The sequence below is a fragment of the Sciurus carolinensis genome, chromosome 12, assembly GCF_902686445.1.
Source record: "Sciurus carolinensis chromosome 12, mSciCar1.2, whole genome shotgun sequence".
NCBI lineage: Eukaryota > Metazoa > Chordata > Mammalia > Rodentia > Sciuridae > Sciurus > Sciurus carolinensis.
In genome coordinates this window covers 50,725,387-50,744,953 of record NC_062224.1, presented here as the reverse complement: position 1 = coordinate 50,744,953, position 19,567 = coordinate 50,725,387, and the positions used below count along the sequence as shown (strand labels likewise).

Here is a 19,567-nt window from a genome sequence, read left to right as displayed (position 1 = left end):
ATAATATGCTTTATTCAGATCTTATCCACACAGTACTTCCTCCATGGTCTTTCACAGAAACTGAAATTGGTCAGTGCTGAACAGAATTGGTTCTACCGTCCCTTGAAATCACAGAAGTGGATATGTCTTAAAACACAAAAGACACCGTGCTTTCTTTGGAAAACAAGGCCTGTTTGAGAAAAAAAAAATCTCATGTCAAAACAAAACTGAAAGCATGTCTAACTTCAGATTACGGTCTTTCTTGATGCTAACCAGTTTCAGAACCAGTTCCTATGGGCACCAGTGAGTCTACATAAAATCCAGAAAGAGAGAAGAAATACCACAAAAACTCAGAGAAACAGGTTTTATTTATTTATTTACTTTTATTGGTGTGTACAAAACAGTGGGTTTTGTTGTGACATATTTGTACATACACATATCTACAAATAATTTGGTCAACTTCATTTCGTAGTATCTCCTCTTCTCCCTCCCATGGATCTCCTTCCTCTACTCTACTGGTCTAGGTTGCTTATTTATTTATTTTTAAAAGCACTGAATAAACATTTATGCCACTGAGTCAAATTATTTATACATATGCTATAGGTTTGGCACCTCCAGAATTTGTTAGTGTTAGAGTATGATAAATTGTATCTGAGTTATTTGTGAAAAATCATCTTAGGTTCCCCACCTCCATTGAGAAAATATGCAGATGACCAGGTGGGCTTATCAAAACTGCTCTTCAGGTGTGTGGCACAAAGGAGAGGCTGAATTTTTCTATGTCCGAATGGATGGCTAAGAATGTTGGCCTTGGGGCAGTTTTATAATGTTCATGAAGTTATTCCCCTCTGATCCTCATTTTCTTCATGTCTTAACACAGTTTCAAAACTCAAGGTTTTCTGTAAATATTAAATAGGATAATGCATGCCGAGAGTTCTGCATAAGCCCTCCCAGGGTTGAGAATCCAATAAATGTCAGCTTTTATATTATCATTATTACAGAAAATCTTTGCATGTTTATATTTCATTGGAAAAAGAATTAGATTTGTCGAAAAAAAAAAAAAGAGTAAGTTTCATGCCTCCTTAGCATGTGCTCTCTATTCGTTGTAAGAAGGGTGTAAGAAGGGATTTGTCCCCCATCCAGCATGGAATTGGAAGGAGCTGGTTAGTGGGGCAGGTTGGCAAAAGCAGCTGAGGCTTAGCTTTTTCCACCTCCCCCATGTAGCCTTACTGTTTGGCTTGATATTTTATGTATTCCAGGATCAGCAGACCCACCCAAATTGGATTATCCATCCTCAGGTCTTAACAAATTCAACAACCATCATTGCCATCATCATAATAATTGTTCTTTTGGCCATATCACTGTCACACTGCAGCATAGAAAACTGAGTTGGATCAACGAGCATTAAAAAGAAGGAATCCATTAGGATTGTGACTGTCATGGACCTCATGTTTGTCCCCCCTGAGTTCATGTGTTGGAAGCCTGATAGCCAATTGCATTAGGAAGTGGAGTTTTGGGAGGTGATTAGGTCAGAAGTGTAGGACCCTGGTGATGGGATTGGTGCCCTCTTCCTCTGATCACCACTGTGAAGACACAGCAAGAGAATGGCCGTCCACAAATCAGGAAGAAGGCTCTCACCAGAACTCAAACATGCTAGTACCTTGATCTTGGACTTCCAGCCTCCAGGACTGAGAGAACTAAATATTGTTGTTGAAATCATCCCGTCCATGGTAAAAACACAGACAATGATCGTTCCAAAAACACTGAGAACATCTTTTTCTTTTTTTTTTCTTTTAACTTTTGACTCAGGCTCTTGGGTAGCCCCACAGCAGGCTGCTAGTTGTGTTGTATAAACAACTGATCTGAAGTAGAGAGAGATAAAGCTTTCCCATTTGTCTGTTCTCTCCATCAATGAAGACTCTACATTGAAAAAAATATTTTTAATTGTGGATGGACACGATATCTCTATTTTTTTTTTTTTTTTGGTGCTGGGGATCGAACCCAGAACCTTGTGCTTGCAAGGCAAGCACTCTACCGACTGAGCTATCTCCCCAGCCCCCTATTTTGTTTATTTAGTTTTTTTATGTGGTTCTGGGGATCGAACTCAGTGCCTCTTGTGTGTTACGCAAGCGCTGTACCACTGAGCCACAACCCCAGTCTAACTCTACATTTTATATAATGCCCATGAAGAGGTGTCTTGTACATTGCTAATGGGAATGTAAAGCAGTTCAAACTCTTTGGAAGAGCATTTGATATTTTCCAAAAATATTACAGGTAGAGTTACCATCTGACCCAGCAATTCCGCTCCTAGGTATATGCCTAAGAGAAATGAAAACACATCCACACAAAAGACCCATACACAATTGTTCAAAGCAGTGTTATTTATACTAGTAGAAACTCGAAACAGCACAAAGCTTTATCAGCTGATGAATGAATAAACAAAATGCAGCATATTCAGGTACTGAGATATTACTTGGCAATAAAAAGCAATGAAGTGGAGCTATCTTTGACAACATGAACAAACCTGGAAAACAGCATGCAAAGTGAAGGAACCCAGTCACAAAAGACTGTATGTTGTATGATTGCCTTTTATAAATGTCCAGAATTGACAAATCCATAGAGACAGAAAGTAATTAATGCTTGCCTAGGGCTGAGAGGGGAACAATACTGGGGGAAAAAACTTATAATGGGTACAGGGTTTCTTTTGAGAATGATAAAAATGTTCTGGGATTAATGAGGTTTTTGTCTTATAACATCTATTACATTCCTAAAAGAGAGTATTCTGAGAAACAGATATTGAAAACCCTGACCTACAGAATGAATTTTGGGATTTTTAAAAATGTAGTACTGGAGATTGAACCCAGGGACACTCTACCACTGAGTCACATCCTCAGTTCTTTCTATTTTTTTTATTTTTTTTTATTTTGAGATAGGGTCTCACTAAATCGCTGAGACTGCCCTCGAACTTACGGTCCTCTTGCCTCAGCCACCTGAGTAGCTGCGGTTACAGGTGTGCACCATCACACTCCTTACTGAGTTTCAGAAATCTTAATGCCAGTTTTCATGGTATCCAACCACTGGCTCCTTGCTTCATCTGCTTTGCCTTGATACATCCCACTTTCACCAAACCAATTTCCTTTCAGGATAACAGACTTCTAAGATCTGCAAATGCCTGCCCTTTCTAACTGGCCTCTTTGCTGGAGTGACCACCACCTCTGTCCAAACACATTTCTTCATCCTTAGAAGCTCAGCTAGAGTCCCTTCTTCCAATGCATCTCCATCCTCAGAACTCAAATTTTGTTGATCAATACAGTCTTTTGGAAAATACCACCTTGTAGGCTGTTGTTCTACAGAGTTCTTGGAGCTTGTGTTGCCTCTTAAATGCTGGTGGGTTTATGTCTTCTCTCTTTACTTAGTCCCGAAACACAGTGACTGTATGGTCCTGTATATTCTAGGTGCACAGTAGGTATGTGTCAGTTTGAGTAATATCTCTTGAGTCTTGTACTCTTGATTTCTTCTCCAGCTGGTGCTGCCTGACTTCCTGCACATAATGGTTGTGGGATTCAGGGTCATTGTGGAGGACAGAGCAATAGTCAAGTCCAGCTGAGTTGGTCACATGCCTCTCTAGAGCAAGCATGTGAGGGGAGGGAAGAGAGGGATCCAAAGAACACACAGCTGGGTCCAAGACAGACTTGGGAAAGGAACTGACAGGTCGATGACCTGGCCTGAGGGAGCAAGAGAAATCTGGTGTCTGGTCCTGGCTCTACCTCTTTTCTCTGCTTCTTTGGGCCTCAGTTCCAGTAGCTGTTCGGGAAGGAGGTGTGTCAAACTCTCCTCCACAGCGACACTTGACATCAGTGTTCTCATTGTTCCACACACCTCCACTGGATGACCCAGGGTATTGGCACTTCCAAATGCTTCTGCAGTGCCACCCAGATTCTCCAATCAGAAGGGAAGGGACAGTGATGTTATCACAGGGAAAACTTGGAGTCTGCTCTCACTCATTAAGGGAGAGAATCCCCACGTTACTATTATAGTCGCCAGTTCCTTCTAATCCATTCATGGTCCTGTGTTTAGGGCCTTGCCATATTTCCCAGTTCTTCTAGAGTTACGGCTCCCAAACTTTAACATGCACCAGGATCACCTAGAAGGCTGGTTAGAACTGGGCCCCACCCACAGAGCCTCTGAGCCAGTGGGTCTGGGTTGGGGCTGGAGATTGGTGTTTCTGACCAGTTTGTAGGCAATGCTGACATTACTGATCTAGGGACCACAGTTGGAGGATCAGTATTGAGGGGCATCACCTCCTTCCAGCTCCACCAGTCCTGTCACCAGCAGGAAAAGCTCTCCCCACTAAGGTGGAGTTTCTCAGTAGTTTCAGAGGTTTATACCATTGGGGGTAGTCTGACTGCTGTTTCTTTTGGCGAATAGATAATGGAGAGTGGGAACAAATGAAGAGGAAAAACGTACCAGAGCTAAATCAAGGATAAGAGTCAGTATTTAAACTCTGGTCATTCTGATCACCAAGACCCTTCTTTAAATCACAGCTGCATTTCCTTAAAATAATTTAAATGAAGAAACTGTCAGGGGCTGGGGTTGTAGCTTAGTGGTAGAGTGCTTGCCAAGCACATGTGAGGCACTGGGCTCAATCCCCGGCACCACATAAAAATAGATAAAATAAAGGTATTGTGTCCATCTACAACTATAAATATTAAAAGAAGAAGAAGAAAAAAAAAAGAACCTGTTATCAGGCTGAAGATACAAGCAGCTACTTCCCAGCCTCTTTTTGGTGGTGTGCTGGAGATATTTCAAATGATATGATTTGAGGACATACTTAGAGCAAGGCCTGTCATATAACGAGGATCCAACACATTTATCTAAAAGTATGTTTCATAGCATGAAGACTGGAAGCCTGGGGTCTAGATCAGAGAGCTTGGGTTTGAATCTTGGCTTTGTGAATTGTCAGCTATATGACTTTGGGCAAATTATTGCTTTCTGTAGAATATGTCTGACAATGTCTGGCTTGTAAGAAGCACTTGATATATATGTGTTATCATGCTTGGCTCAAAGATTTTGAGCCAACAGAAGCACAGAGTCCTGTAAAGGTGAATCATCCAGGTCAGACACTGAGGTTATTCTAGATGCTTCAGTCCACTAACAAAGCTCCACTGAGACACAAAACAGAGGATGAGAATGCGGGAGTTGGAATTACCCTCTCTGAGTTCAAATCTGGGTTAGAAACGACTCCTTAGTCATATGAGCAAGAACACATTGCCTCGCTTTTCCCATCCGTTGAGTGGGGCTGGTAAGGTACCTACTTCACAAGATGGCCTGAGGAGGGCCACGTGTCCAGTGTATGTCATCCAGGATTCACAGAGTTGGTGCCATATGTCAGGCTTGAGTCACATTTGTTTTTTCCGAAACACAACACCTGTTGGTCAGTATAGAATTGCAGAGGAGAATAAGAAGCGTATGAGAGAACAGACTCTCACAGCTTGAATCTGTTAGGCTCCTGGACTTATGTTCCAACCATCCACCTCATGTTTTATTTTTCTTGGATTTCTCTCCAAATCCCAAAGGCCCTGACGGCATTGTTTTTTGATGTGTCAAATGCACTACCTCTGATGGGTTTCTTCTCATCTTGCAATGAATACATTTTTTATAAAGCACTGTCTCCAGTTTCCTTTTAAGCTACAGAGAGGATATCCTTTTCCTGTTAAGCTGCAGAATGATTATTTTTTTCCCTTCAAAGTAAAGCATTAACCTCCAGAGTCCTGTAAATAGGTTTATGCACATATTATTAGAGAAACAAGAATCTGGATGTCCAAGTTTTCCTGGAGCTTATCTGATATTTAAGAAGTATGTATCTCCAGAATTCCAAAACATTTCAGGTTCTCCTAGGAGTATCCAAGCAGCATTACCTATATACAGATACATAACACCACTGAAACTTTTCTTAACATTTTTTTTTTAGTTTTTAGAAAATGATACATGTATCATTTGTATTGTGATACAACACAAATACTTCTTTAAAATCTCATATAATTCCACCACCCAGATGCAACCTGTGGATACCTCCTTCTATTCTTTTTTCTGTGCATACATACAAGTATTTCTTTTGCAAAGTGTGATCAGGCTGATGGTTAATTAACACACTATAACTTTTTAAAGCAGTAGGTGGCTCTTACTGTATATCTTTAAAGTTATGCTACAATTAGTCTGCTTTTGTAGTTACAATGATAACTAACTTTGTAAAAATAAAGGTGTTTCTGAAATTCAAAAAATACAAGCAGGACTATCACACTCCTTAGCAGTAAATATATCATGAACATTTCTCCATGCCATTAGATATTCTTTCAACAAAATAAAAAAAAAAAAAACTTGTCTTCTAATAGCAAAAGTAGCGCATATTCATTGCAGAACAATCAATTTAAGTAGACAATAGGAAGAAAGTTTAAAAGTATCCACAATCTCACCATCCAGAGTTAACAGTTTGGTGTGTGGTTTCTTAGACTTCTTTCTATGAATTTGTGTACTAAAATAACAAATGAATCTGCAGTACTTATTGCTTTACAGCCTGCTTTTTTTTTTTTTTTTAAATAATTGACTGTGGGTCTCTAAAATGACTGTATAGGGTTTTATTGTAAGGATGTCTTATAATTTAAACTATTATTGAACACATAGATTGTTTTCAGTTTTTGCCATTGAAAACATGTTACAATGAACACTGTGCCTTTGATCATTTCTTTAAAGTAAATTTCTTCATCTAGAATTACTGGGTCAAAGGCTAGGGAAGATATGGAGCAACTTTGATTAGTATTGCCAAACTGCCCTCAAAACTATAGTGCTGATTGACATGCATATTTGTAGGGTATGGCAGATGGTTCTCTTCATTACAAGAAACAGTGCTGCTGCTTTTGTTTTAATTTTTGCCAAGCAGATACCCAAAATATTTCATATTACCATTTAAATTTGCATTTCTTAGTTTAATGTTAGCATTCATGTATGTTTATTGATCATTTGATGCATGAGTTGAATATACAATAAGTATAAATAACCTTTGTTAAAAAGACATATATTCTGCAAATATTTTTTTCATTTTGTCATTGGCTATTTAATTTTGCAAACTTTTTGATAGATGATTTAAATGAATTAGTTTTCACTTGATAATTTCTTCCTATGGCATCATGTTGGCCAAATCCTTTCTTTTCTCCAGCTTATAGAAATTTTACTTGACTCCTTGAAACATTTGGAATTAATTGCTACATATCAGGTGGGGAAGGTCTACCTTTATTTTTTTATAGTAGCTTTATTGAACTAGAATTAACATAAAATGTATGCTTTTAAAGTATACAAGCACTTTAACCGTTTTTAAACATATTCACAGAGTTGTGTGATCATCGCCACTATCTAATTTTAGCCATTTTCATCATTCCTAAAGAAACTCTGCACCCATCAACAGTCATTCTCCAGTATTGCTCCCATTCCCTGCCCTAGGCAACTACAAATTACTTTCTGCCTCCATGGATTTGTCTATTCTGGACATTTTATACAAATGGAATGGTACAATGTGTGGTCTTTTGTGACTGGTTCCTTTCACTTAGCATGTTTCAAGGTTTGCCCATGTTAACATGTATCAGTACTTCACTGCTTTTTATTGCCCAAATTGACAATTCGTGGCAGGGATATACCACATTTGTTTATGCATTCATTAAAGGATAGGCATTGAGTTGTTTCCAATTTTTGGCAATCATGAGCGATGTTGCTATGAACATTTGTGTACAAGTCTTTGGTTGTTTGTTTATAATCCTCTTGGGTATATACCTAGTATTGCTGGATTATTAGCAACTGTGTAATGTTTTGAGAAACTGCCAAACCGATTTCCAAAAAGCCTGCACCATCTCACATTCTCACTAGCAGTGTATGAGGAGGGTTCCAATTCCACCAGAGTATTGTCAAAGCTGTATTGTCTGTTTTTTGATGATAAGCCATCCTCTTTGTTGTGAGGTGGTATCTCATTGTGGTTTAGATTTGCATTTTTCTGATGACTAATGATGTTGATCACCATTTCATGTGCTTATTGACCTATTGTCCATTTGAATATCTTTTTTTGGAGAAAAGACTGTACTCCCCCCCCCAATTTTTTAACCTGTTTTTAAGTCAGGTTATTTGTCTTTTTATTTTTAGTTGTAAAAGTTCTTTATATATTCTGGATGCAAGATCTTTGTCAGATATACGATTTGCAAGTATGTTCCCCCATCCTATGAGTTGTCTTTCACATTCTTAGGAGCCTTTGAAACACAAAAATTTTTCATTTCTATTATGTCCATTTTATCTATCTTCCTTTTGTCACTTGCACTTTTGGTGTCATATCTAAGAAACTACTACTTGACTCGAGAGCATGAAAATTTACTCCTGTATTTTCCCCTTAGAATTTTATAGTTTTAGCTCTTCTATGATCCAATCTGGGTTCATTTTTGTACATACAAAATGAATATTTATATATATTTATTTTGAATATGTACTTTTATAAATGGGTAGCATTTACCCTCAACAATTCATCCTCTTCCCATCAATTAAAATGGCATCTGTGATATCAAAAGCTAGTTGTGTAGAGTGCTTGCCTTGCAAGCACAAGGCCCTGGGTTCAATCCCCAGCACCGCAAAAAAAAAAAAAAAAAAAAAAAAAAAGAAAAGAAAAGCTAGTTGCACCCAGTATCCATTCTTTCCCTTCTTAGGAATAGAATCAAAGTTTTAGCTAGGCAGAGACATCCAGCTAGAGGCTGTGTTTCCTAGCCTCCTTTGTTTTAGGTATAGCTATTTGGCCAACTTTTGCCTAATGGGATGGAAGCAAAGTGATATCTGCAAGCCTCACTAAGCTCTTCCTCTTCCCATAGGGTTCAATACAGACATACTGAAGCCAGTTTTGACCATTCGCATACAGGTATCTGCTAGTGGGTAGTGGAACAACCACACCTACTGAACTGGTTTCTGGATGGCCTCATGGAGCAGCTGAACATCACCCACCATCCAGCTGTGGGCCATTAGGAGTTAGAGTTAAAAAACTGCTTCACTCAAGCCACTTTATTTTTGGACTCCTTTGTTATAGCAGCTTAACATATGTTATGCTAATTATTACACCCCTTTACTATATATTTATATAGATTAGGTTTTCCCTTATGCCTCTCTATTGTTGTATGGTTAACAGAGATTCTGTTTCTGTAGTTTTAGATGTTTAATTGGGGGTAGTGAAAGAGGAGTAAGTTGTGCTCACATTTTTAAAAGCATGTTTTGGCTTTTCTCCTGTGTTCAATCTTTCAAATGAATTCAGACTAATTTCTCTAATTTGTACCACCTCTTCCTTCCCACTTCCCTTACAGTTTTTGAGTTTGTTCATTTTCTAAAGCTGTATGATATCATAAGGGACAATCATAATGACATGATCATGGTTTATATTGGCCTCTGGTCGGCAGCCAATGTTCAGGAGTCAGTCGACATTTAAAATATGTTCACACTTCATGACTAGTAAGCCAATCCCACTGGGGCACGCACAGGAATGACCAGCTGTAGTTAGTTTCCTGGGAACACTGACATTAACGGGGCAGGCAGGAAAAACACACTTGAACAGTACATGACACAAATCACGGGAACAAACACAGAAATCTAATGACAGCCAAAGCTGTCTGAGCTATTGGTTCATTTTACAGGGAGCATTGGTGAGGGGCAAGAGTGGAAAAAGGTGGTATTGCTTCATAAGGTGAAATACTTCTCATAAGGATAATGTAACATTATAATATTCACCACCAGAGGGGGATGGGAGTGAACGAGGGGTTTTTAATTGAGTTGTTCCTGATTGTCCCTATCCAGTGGTTAGAAACATCACTTTTGGAGGAAGTTTAATTTGGTAACATACAGAGTAAGAGCTCTCTATTAAAATGCATTCTTTCACCCTCCACTGCCAGAAAATAGGAGAAAGTCGTTTTTCTAGCAATATGCAATCGGTCCACCATTTCATTGAAACAATTTAGGATGCTCCATTTCCCTTATAAAATTGATTTTCACTCCACATTCACATCAAGGGCCCTCCACCTTTTGGATCTGTCACAACCTCAAGCTGGAGAGTACACACTAAAGAGACTGGGTTCCTGACCAGCTTCTCCATTTAACACACTGGCATCAGCTGCATTTTTGGAAGTATTTAAAAGGAATGATCTAAAGTGGATTAGTTTCGAAGTTCAGGTTTAAAATGTCCTTCAATTTCTCAGGGAACAGATCAAAATGACCAAAAGCAAAAACAAAAATAGAACCCTCCCCCCAAAAAACAAACCCCCCAAACAATAAAAAAGGCCTCTACTTGTGAACTTTATTTTGATTATCAGTTTGTATAAAGCATTCTGGGTATTATTCTGTCTGAGCTTCATTTTTAGATTATTCTTTAGTTTTTTTTTTTTTTAACCTATAGCTCCTTTAACATTCTTTCAAGTTTACAGTTCACTGATAACAAAATTTTAAAAAACAACTATATACTCACATATGTATATAATATATATGTGTATATGTTATTTGGGGGAATGTCAATTTCATGCATTCAAAATTACAAAATACAAAAGGAATTGATCTGTGTATATTTGAAAGGTTGTCCTAAATAAATCCTTAGAGCTATGAAATCTTCCAGGAGGACAGCCAGAATCTCTTTGGCCTGTCTAATGTCCCAGTTTTTCCACTATGTATAACAATGGGTGGGTGATCTAGGGGAAAAGCAAGTCCCTGTGATATAAACCATAGGATCTGGAAGGAGGGGTTTGCATTAGGTTCCTGATTTGCCCCATGGTCCCTTCACTGCTCTGACTGCCCCAGTCTTTCCTTCACTCCTAACAATCCCACTGACTTGGTTCTTCTCAGCTTTTTATAAAGGCTCAGAATTTGGGCTGATAGGAGAAGGCAAATTACCTTCTGCAAATTCTAGTACTGGGAGACCATAACTGGCTTTGGTCAGGAGGACTAGTCTGCATATTAATTTCAAACCTCAGGTAGAATTTTTGACCAGTCCACTTTTGCCAGGAAAGTGTCCTAAAATGTTTTCACTAGGGTCTGAAATCTTAATGTCCTTGATAAAATCCCTGACACCATGAGACTGAGATTCCTGTGGAAAATGGATAACGATCAAATGTATAACTAAGCAAAATAGTTCCAGAGTGGTAAGTGACCTGAAGGAAGTAAAAAACTGTGATTTGATGGAGCCTGTGGCTACTTGTGAGCAGGTAGTCTGGAACCCCTTTGATAGTGAAGATTAGCTGAGAGAGGAGTCATGAGGAATGAATGGTGCATCACGTCTTGATTGCTTCTAGTTTGGGACAAAACTTCCAAGTCTAAATTCCTTCCTCCCTGGTAAAGCTGTTCGGAAACACAAATAGGCCTTGTGTGCTGGTGTTTCCCCCAGGGTTCTGCCATCTGTCTGCTGTCTGTGACACATGTTCTGAGTGAGTTCTAAAAGAGCAGGTATGTTTTTTTGCTCACTGCTGTGCTCCCAGCCTGAGAGTACCAGGCATGTTGTGAACACTCCTGGAATACATGAATGCAATGACATCTAATGCTGAGCTCACCTATCATAGTCCCAATCACTCCTCCCTTGTTTTCTTACCTTAGTGAGTGCACATGAGACCTCTCCAGGGTCCCCTCGCCAGAAACTGAGGTGTCCCCTTTGACACTTCCTCCCTCCTCCAGCCCAAGCTAGTTCCTGAGTCTTGCTGATTCTTTTCTCACAGGGTTTTTGTCCGATTTCTCTTTATCTATCCCTAGCTATTCTGACAGCTGAATGTTCCACACTTCAGCCAGACAGATCAATACAAGATATGAGCTGGAAAGGCATCTTACTTCAAATGTATCAGGGCTGCTGACCTAACCTCTTGGGTGGCATAAGGCCTGAGGTGGTTTGGTGCCAGGTGCCTCCCCAGTCTCAGCTCTGGCCCGTGGTTTCCTTGCATTCCAACCAAGTCATCCTAAACCATCACAGGGTCTAACCTAGTTGGTATGCACAGGATTGTGGAGTTGAACTCAGTACAGTTGGTAAAGGAGCCTGTTACCTCCCACAATCACTCCATAAGACCAGGTCTGTAGGAGGACAACTGAGGTGCTGTTGAGCTCCCCTTCCACTGGGAGCAAAACTGGGTCCTGCCACCTCCACTGGATCAGAAAGGTCATTAGGGCCCTTCCACCAGACTACCTCTACAGCACCGAACCTCATCAGCATATGGCAGCAAGGGCATCCCAGGACACTTGGGCCATAAAACACAACGTGGACAAGCAATTTCATGAATACAAGGGACCCCCCAAAGCTGGAAGCATAGGGCAGAAGGGGAAAGCTAGTTCCAGGCTCCCAGCTTCAAAGAGGTGAGGATGCATGAAAGATTCAGGATGGTCATACTTTATATTTTCTTTTTTGCAAGCAATTCATCTTGCTGCCCCCTTTCCACCAGTCTAGCTGCTACTCCCCACTGCCCCTTATCCACTGGTCCTCACAGCTGCTAACCAGATCAAGGGCCCATAAACAGACTCTGGACTAAAGCCCCAGTGGAGCCAAGAGGCAGGTAGCGCCCTCCTGTGTTCAAAGAGAAAGAATAAAGCAATTACGTTTTTGCAGCCACTTTGCATTGGAGAACATTGATTTGTCCTTCTGATGTGTTGTTTCCATAGAAGCAGGGCTTAACCTTTTAAGTGAAGATTATAAAGCTACCTAATTCATTTAAAATTAGGCTTCAAGCACCTCAGTACTTAATGCCCAAGTGTTTCTGTGGGACTTGCTACAGCCATTGATCTGACTGCCAGACAGAGTCTTGACTACAGCGTCTGAAGACTCTCATTTCGGTAGCAATCTAATTTGTTTTATTCCTAAAAAATTAACTTCATAAGAAGGTATAACTTTGGTGGAAGATCAGTAGAGTCTTAATGAATACCATTTAATTAATGAATAGCACTGACTTCACAAACACAGAAAGACTGGCACATAGTAAGACACAAGTACATTCAATTAAAGTAATTTATTGTAGTCTTCCAGAATGGACATAAAGAGCATCTTGGGAGTTGATATCACAACACAATGTTATACACCATTTTCACAACTAGCCTTGCATTGACTTTTTTCTTAAAGAACATAGTAATTTTAAAAAATCAGAATATTTACATATTAATAAAACATATATACAGAGATTGAGACATTATCCATAGATATGGATTTTTTTTTTTGCTAAGAAAGCCTATAAAAAGGATTTCTGAACAAAGTCTGAACAGTAGTCACAGTAAGTTAACACGAAAACAATTTTAATTTATAAAATATGATTTTGCGGTTACAGTTTTGATATATATTTCCAATTTGTGAATCCATTGCACATATCTGTGAGTTGAATATTCCCTCTCTCTCCTCAAGTATTAAAAATTCCAAGCTGTCACCCAGGCTTGGAAGGAAGTGCTTCTGAAGGTTCATGGTGCATATTTAACAAACCCACAGTTGTGAGTAAATGTTTCTACCTTTATTAGAGACATATTCATCATAGTTTAATAGAGTGAAAGGTCACTAATTAATCTTTTCTATTCCCTTGAGACATATTTCATTCTGGGAGGCAGAAGACAAATTTTTAAGCATTCGCTGCAGAAAAACAAAAGCCCTGGTTTAGACACAGTAGTTCATCAGACCACTTGATACAACAAAGGGACTGGTTTCAGGAAAGGGATTACTGACTGGAGTGGAAAAGGCTAACTAAAAGATACAAAGGAAATCATTTCTCTGACCCTTCCTTTTAGCTTCAAAAAGAAGAAAAATAAAAGACACACATATATGAGATATAACTGTCTAGTAGACAGATTCCACAAGCCACACCTAAAGCCAGTTTTCTGTCACATTACGGGGATGTTGTGCATTATCTTCAGTTGAGTAGCTGGTCTCGGTGGAATACTGACATATCCCAGAGTGTCCTTTCTGTCTCTAGGCTTAGTTTTTCAGAGCCCTTGGATAGGGTAGTAAGGACACTTGGGTTCTGTGCCCCACGAGTCACCAAAGGGCTCCCTGGATCAGGGCAACCACTCACCCTCACTCTTCAGTTTCCTCACCTGCAAAGCCAAGGGTGGGACTGTCCTCTACAGGAACTGTTAGCTCCAACAGGTAGATGAAATAAGTGCTAGGGAAAGGTATCTAACTGTCACATGTTTTAACCCTGCTGGGAGCTGGTGGATGTACAGTCAAATTTCTTTCATGCCAATATTTGACCTTTGGATCAAATGCCAAATATTCAAAGCAAAAACGAAATCTGGAGGCAAATATTTCTGTAAAACAGATACCCACATGGGAAGATATCTCTTTCAAATAAATTCAGTTTCTTATGTTGGTTCTATACAAAGTAGAGGGCAAGTGTACCAGGAAGTGTACCAAACATTAAGCATGTATACACTTGTGGCTGGTTACCACACAACTGAAATCCTGGATCACTCAGTTAAAGTCATTTGTTTAAATGGTTGTTATGTATCAAGTAGAACTGGTTACTTTGAGTTTTTCACCTTTGAATTAGTTATTTTGTCTCTGTGTTGACACAATTCATATGAAAGGGTTTTCATTCCTAAAAATTCACACATCACTTGCACTGAATTTAGCTACAAATTTTTGGGGGGTGGGGTGCACTGATGTCATAAATGATTTCATCTTATAGGTCAGAGCTATCTTGTCTCCCAGAACAACTTTTTCTTCTGAGCTGAAGAAGGTCTAATTAGTTTTGGTGTTTACAACTGCTCCCTCAGTCCTGGAAAAAAACATTCTCCTTTATACTGCAGCTAGGCAATTTATGTGAAAATAAATATGCTTCAAAACTATGCATATTCACATTAAGGTTATGAATGAATAAAAAAAGGAAGAACTGCTTCTTTATGACAATGAACTTACTGGATCATGTGCTGGACTTTTGAAGGGTAACAAATCAAGTCTAAAAACAATTTTTAAAAATCTTATACCAAATTGGAGGCTTCATTATAAGGGAAGCATATGAAATTATTCTAACATGACAGGTAAACTTCACAGAACACCCACACTTTGCAGGCACATGAAATTCTATATGGATTTTTGAGGAAACTCAAATGGAAGAGTTACATATGCTAATGACAAGGTCACTAAAATGAGAGCTTAGGCAATGAAACCTGGTTCTATATTCTCTGTGTTTTCTCGCTTGGTGTCAAATATATTACCTATAACAGAGATAAGACAATGGAAGGGGGAAAGTCACTTCTCTAAGGGACAGCTGTACATTCTATCACAAGGCCTGAGCTGGTGTTCTGGACAAGTGGGGAATTGACTTTTAGGTGCCTGTGTTGTAGAGTGAAGTTGCCAAGTTTTTAGCCAAGGTTTTAGTTGTGCCTAAATGAGCAATTTAGGAATTAGAAACTTTTAATGATTATATTTTACAGGAAGTCCTATGAATACATATTACTATTAGAGTATGCCCATTGTCCAGTAACAGAAAAAGGCTAAATGAAGTGTGATTTACCTACAAAACGGAGCATCATGCACCTAACAACGTGTATAAAGATTTGTAACAAAATAGGAGAATGCTTCTTAAGGTAAAATCTCAAATGCTCTGGAAATAAAATTTTATGTATTTGATCTCTATTACATAAACAAAATCAAGATAGAGAAAAGTCTGGGAAAAATGTGTAATGATGGTTGTCTATGGGTGGTAACATTAATTTAAATTTTCTTCCTTAGATTTCTTAAGAGAAAAGTATGTAAATTAATGCCAATTTGTGACATAGATTGCTAAGCTCAGATGGACATCACCCCTTTTCAAATTCAGAAGTCCCACTTGAAGTTTTAAAATGTACTGTTTTGATTTTACTTTATACTTTTTTTTAAAACCCCAATTGTTCCCATATCTTGGGGACTTTTTCTTCCTTATCCAGAACTCTCTCTGTATCTGTGCTGCAGCATTTAGGTAAGTGCTTTGGCCTCATGTTAGTCTGAGTGCAGGAATTTATCCAGCAAACCCGAATGCAGTACTGATTCCCAGGAGTTGCTCAAAAGGCTTTAGAACAGGGTGAAGAGGCAATAAATTAAGAAAACACATTTCTTCACTACAGAATCTGTATCCATTTTTGTTAAAGCCACACAAATAAAAGGTTGCTTAACTGTAGTAGGCTGAAACAAAAGTCATTTGAGCATCTGACTGTAACCCTGCCCTGGCCACTTCAGATTCATAGCAACCCTAAAGAATTTCCTTCTTTTCCTTGCTTCTCCCTAACACACACACAATTGGAAGGATAAAAAAGATCTTAAAAGGATAATAAAGGCATTCTTGAATCTTTAAAAAGGACCTACTGTTGCCAGATCAGGTAAATGAGATAATGAAGGACCAGAGTCCCTGGGTGTTTTTGTGGTTCTGACCAGTGAGGCTCCACTCTTGAGGATGAAACTACATTTGCAAGAAGGTGGATCTACTTGCCCAGATGTCGTGTCAGGGCACATGGAAGGAGGGACATTAGCAATAGTGCTGCATTCAAAGAAGCCAACCAGACTGGGGATTTTACCATAGAGAGGCAACCAAGGGACATGCTGGACTATTGAGATTATTTGATTTTATTATGGCAAAATTTGAGCACCAATCTGTGACTTCTCCCTTTTCTAAAGTAATGAACATTTTTATTTATCATGCTCTTTAGTAATTTGTAACAAATCTCTATTAGCAGTCTAATGAAAAGACCTGCAGGTGTGTTCTACTACTTTCTTCATTATGACCTCACAGCTTTGGGCAAAATTTGAGAGAGGATTTGAATAAATGAGCTTAGACTGTGGCAAACTTTGGGTAGACTGACAATGAACATTCTAACTGTGAAGATTGTGAGACACTGAAATGGAATCCTAAATGGATTAGTACAGCCATCATCTCTTAGGATCTTTAAGAAACATGCGGAGAAAAGCTGGCTTTGGCTTAGGTATAAGAAAGCTCTATGGTGTCATGGCTGGGAGTTGAGGGGCCTGAGTTCCGGCCAGGCCATCAATCAGCTCTTGAGACCTTGGGGAAGTCATTTAGCGTTTCTGGGCCTCAGGCTTTCTTCCCTGTAAAATAAAAGGACTGGATGAAGTAGGGATTGAACAAGGTGGTCTCTCAGTTCCTTCTCATTCTCAGATTCCTTTTGTTTCATGAGGTTGTTCTAGCATCCCTGTGCTCAATTTTCTTGCCTGAAACATCTTGCCTCCATGGTCAGTTAAAAGTGACAGTATTATTTCAAGGAGCATGGTCTTCAGAGAATAAAACAAAAGCCCACTGTGTCATACAGCAGAGGCAAGTGGTACAGATGCCTGCAGAGGGGGTACCTGGGGGTACAGGTCACCCTGGGAGATGCAATTAGAAAAACATAGTATTCCTGCCAAGGGCCTCTTGAAATGCACAATTTAATTATTATGATTGGTGTTTCCTGCGTCTACTGGGTGTAGGTTGGGCAGGTTGATAGGAATAAGGCTCAAAGGAGTTGTCCTGATATTTAGGGAATGACAGATTGGGAAGGAACAACAGAGATCACATATTTCAATTCTCTTAACTCACAAATGTGGAAACACAGCCAAACGAGAAATACTTTTATATAATGACTATATATGGGAAGAACTTGATGCATGCAGATCCTTTTATACTGTGTAGCTCATTTCATTTATTTGTCCATTGATCTGTTGCTTAGCTACTCAATGCAGAGGAAGCAATGTTTCGTTTACACAGCTGGGCTTCCCTGCTGTTCTGAAGCTCACTATCATATGCCCATCCTACACTTATGGACTCTGCTTTGGTGGTCATCTTGGGATGATGCTATCAATGAACACATGACCACTGGGAACTCTAAGAGTTCCTATGAACACTAGACACTCTGCTAGTATTTGCTGAATTTAATTAAAATCAGAACACCCCAAATCTAGAGGAAAAAAAAAAACATTGAGTCAATCTTTCTCAGTCTTACATTTTTTGGGAGGTATCTGGATTTTGTGGACAGAATCTTCAGGTACTCTTTTGAGGGCAGTTAATCAAGGTCCTGAGACTAAGTAAGGAAAATAAATTGCTTAATATGTAGCTCACTGATCAGACACCTATCTCCTGGCTCATAGGTATGAAGTGACACACAGGCAGGAGTCCAGGATCAGAGTCTTACTTGACAGTCAAATAATATGAAATCAGAATCATACATACCGTTTAAGGCAACTGTGTGCAGCAAAAGCTTTAGTGCAATGTTGTATTTGGCTGATCAGGTTCAAGTGTTAGGAGTGTGCCACTCATGCTGGATAGACTGGTCTATTCAATCAGGAAGTTAAAATCCAGTAGAAACTGGGTGCCCATTAAATAAAGAGCAATGATCGATTACCTCTCAAAGGCCTTTTTAGAGGAGGTGGGAGAAGACAGAATAGGCATGGATTTGGTCACACAAAATGCGTGCTCCCTGTTCCAAAATGAAATCTCATTTCACGTGAAAATATGTTTAATGTCCACAAGTTTAGAGAGGTAAAATGTTGTAATACTGCTATTGAGATTTGCATTTCAGAGATTTTCCTGACTACGAAACAGTGAGAAAAATGTAGCTATTCATGCTTTTTATATTCAATGTAAAAAATATCTCTGAACTGAGGGTCTTGAGAAATTCCAAATGTTAGGGCCTGGTTCTGTTATGGAAGCAGCTTGCCCAAGCATCTGCATCTCTAATGTTAAAACCATTTTCAATGCAAATATTTTCTTGCACTGTATTTTCCAGCGGGTGATGAAAATGTAAATGTGTTTTACCTGTTGGTGGTAGAGAAATGCCGTCCAGTCTTTCATCACCATCAGTTACCTCTGCTGGTTACAAACATAAAACACAAATCTCATTAGTTTCAGGGAGCACATTCATTTTACTGAATACAGTAATACAATTAAAATAACTCTAGTATACATAACAGTTTTCACCTTTTCCTTTTTCAGCTTCAGTTGGTTCACATTGCAAATTTTAGCATCATTATTTAAATGAAAAATTTTTGATAATGATAATGTCATAAAATCAACCTTCCTGTATTAAAAAAATTTTAAATCTTATGAACCTTATTGTATCAACCATTTTTACTTATTTACATGGGCTTCAACATCCAACCAGCATCTGGGGAGGACTGTTTAAACATGTCATTGAAGGCACAAAGGTTAGTGATTCTTGTTAAAAAACCATACTTGCCCTCCCCAGAGCCACTCCTGCTGAGCAGCCTTAGGAAATGCAAAGATTGAACCTTTCTTTGGAGATGCTGGAAAATTTATATCCTTAAGCTGCCAGTCCAACTTTGGCATCCATTCATTCATGAAGAAATATACATTTCTTCAAAAGATTCTTTATTTCTATGATTTAAAATGTAAACTTGATTTATATCTGATAAATGTTTCAATCTCCTTAGGAGTTTTGTGAAGATATCTCTTTCAGTCTCAAAAAACCTTCCACTAAATGCAAAGGGGCCCATAAGTCTCCTGATAACTGAAGGGGACTTTAGTCTCCCATAACATGCTGGAGCAGAGGACAACATTTTATTAGGGCCCCTGGAATCATTTCAGTGGTGCCCTCTACA

General features: G+C 39.0%; 1 protein-coding gene across 9 annotated transcripts in view; it reads right to left on the bottom strand.

Annotated features, from left to right (window-relative positions):
• The window catches only part of Bend7 (BEN domain containing 7), a 111,868-nt gene that overhangs the window by 18,603 nt on the left and 73,698 nt on the right, over positions 1-19,567 (bottom strand). For 4 of the 9 annotated variants that reach the window (XM_047520530.1, XM_047520525.1, XM_047520533.1 and 1 more), the window contains one exon: positions 18,765-18,818. In XM_047520530.1, the coding sequence (XP_047376486.1) occupies positions 18,765-18,818 (54 nt within the window). Of the gene's footprint in view, positions 1-13,000; positions 17,063-18,001; positions 18,031-18,764; positions 18,819-19,567 lie in introns of those variants that run through there. The other 5 variants (XR_007104317.1, XM_047520527.1, XM_047520528.1 and 2 more) reach the window with 4 other exon arrangements.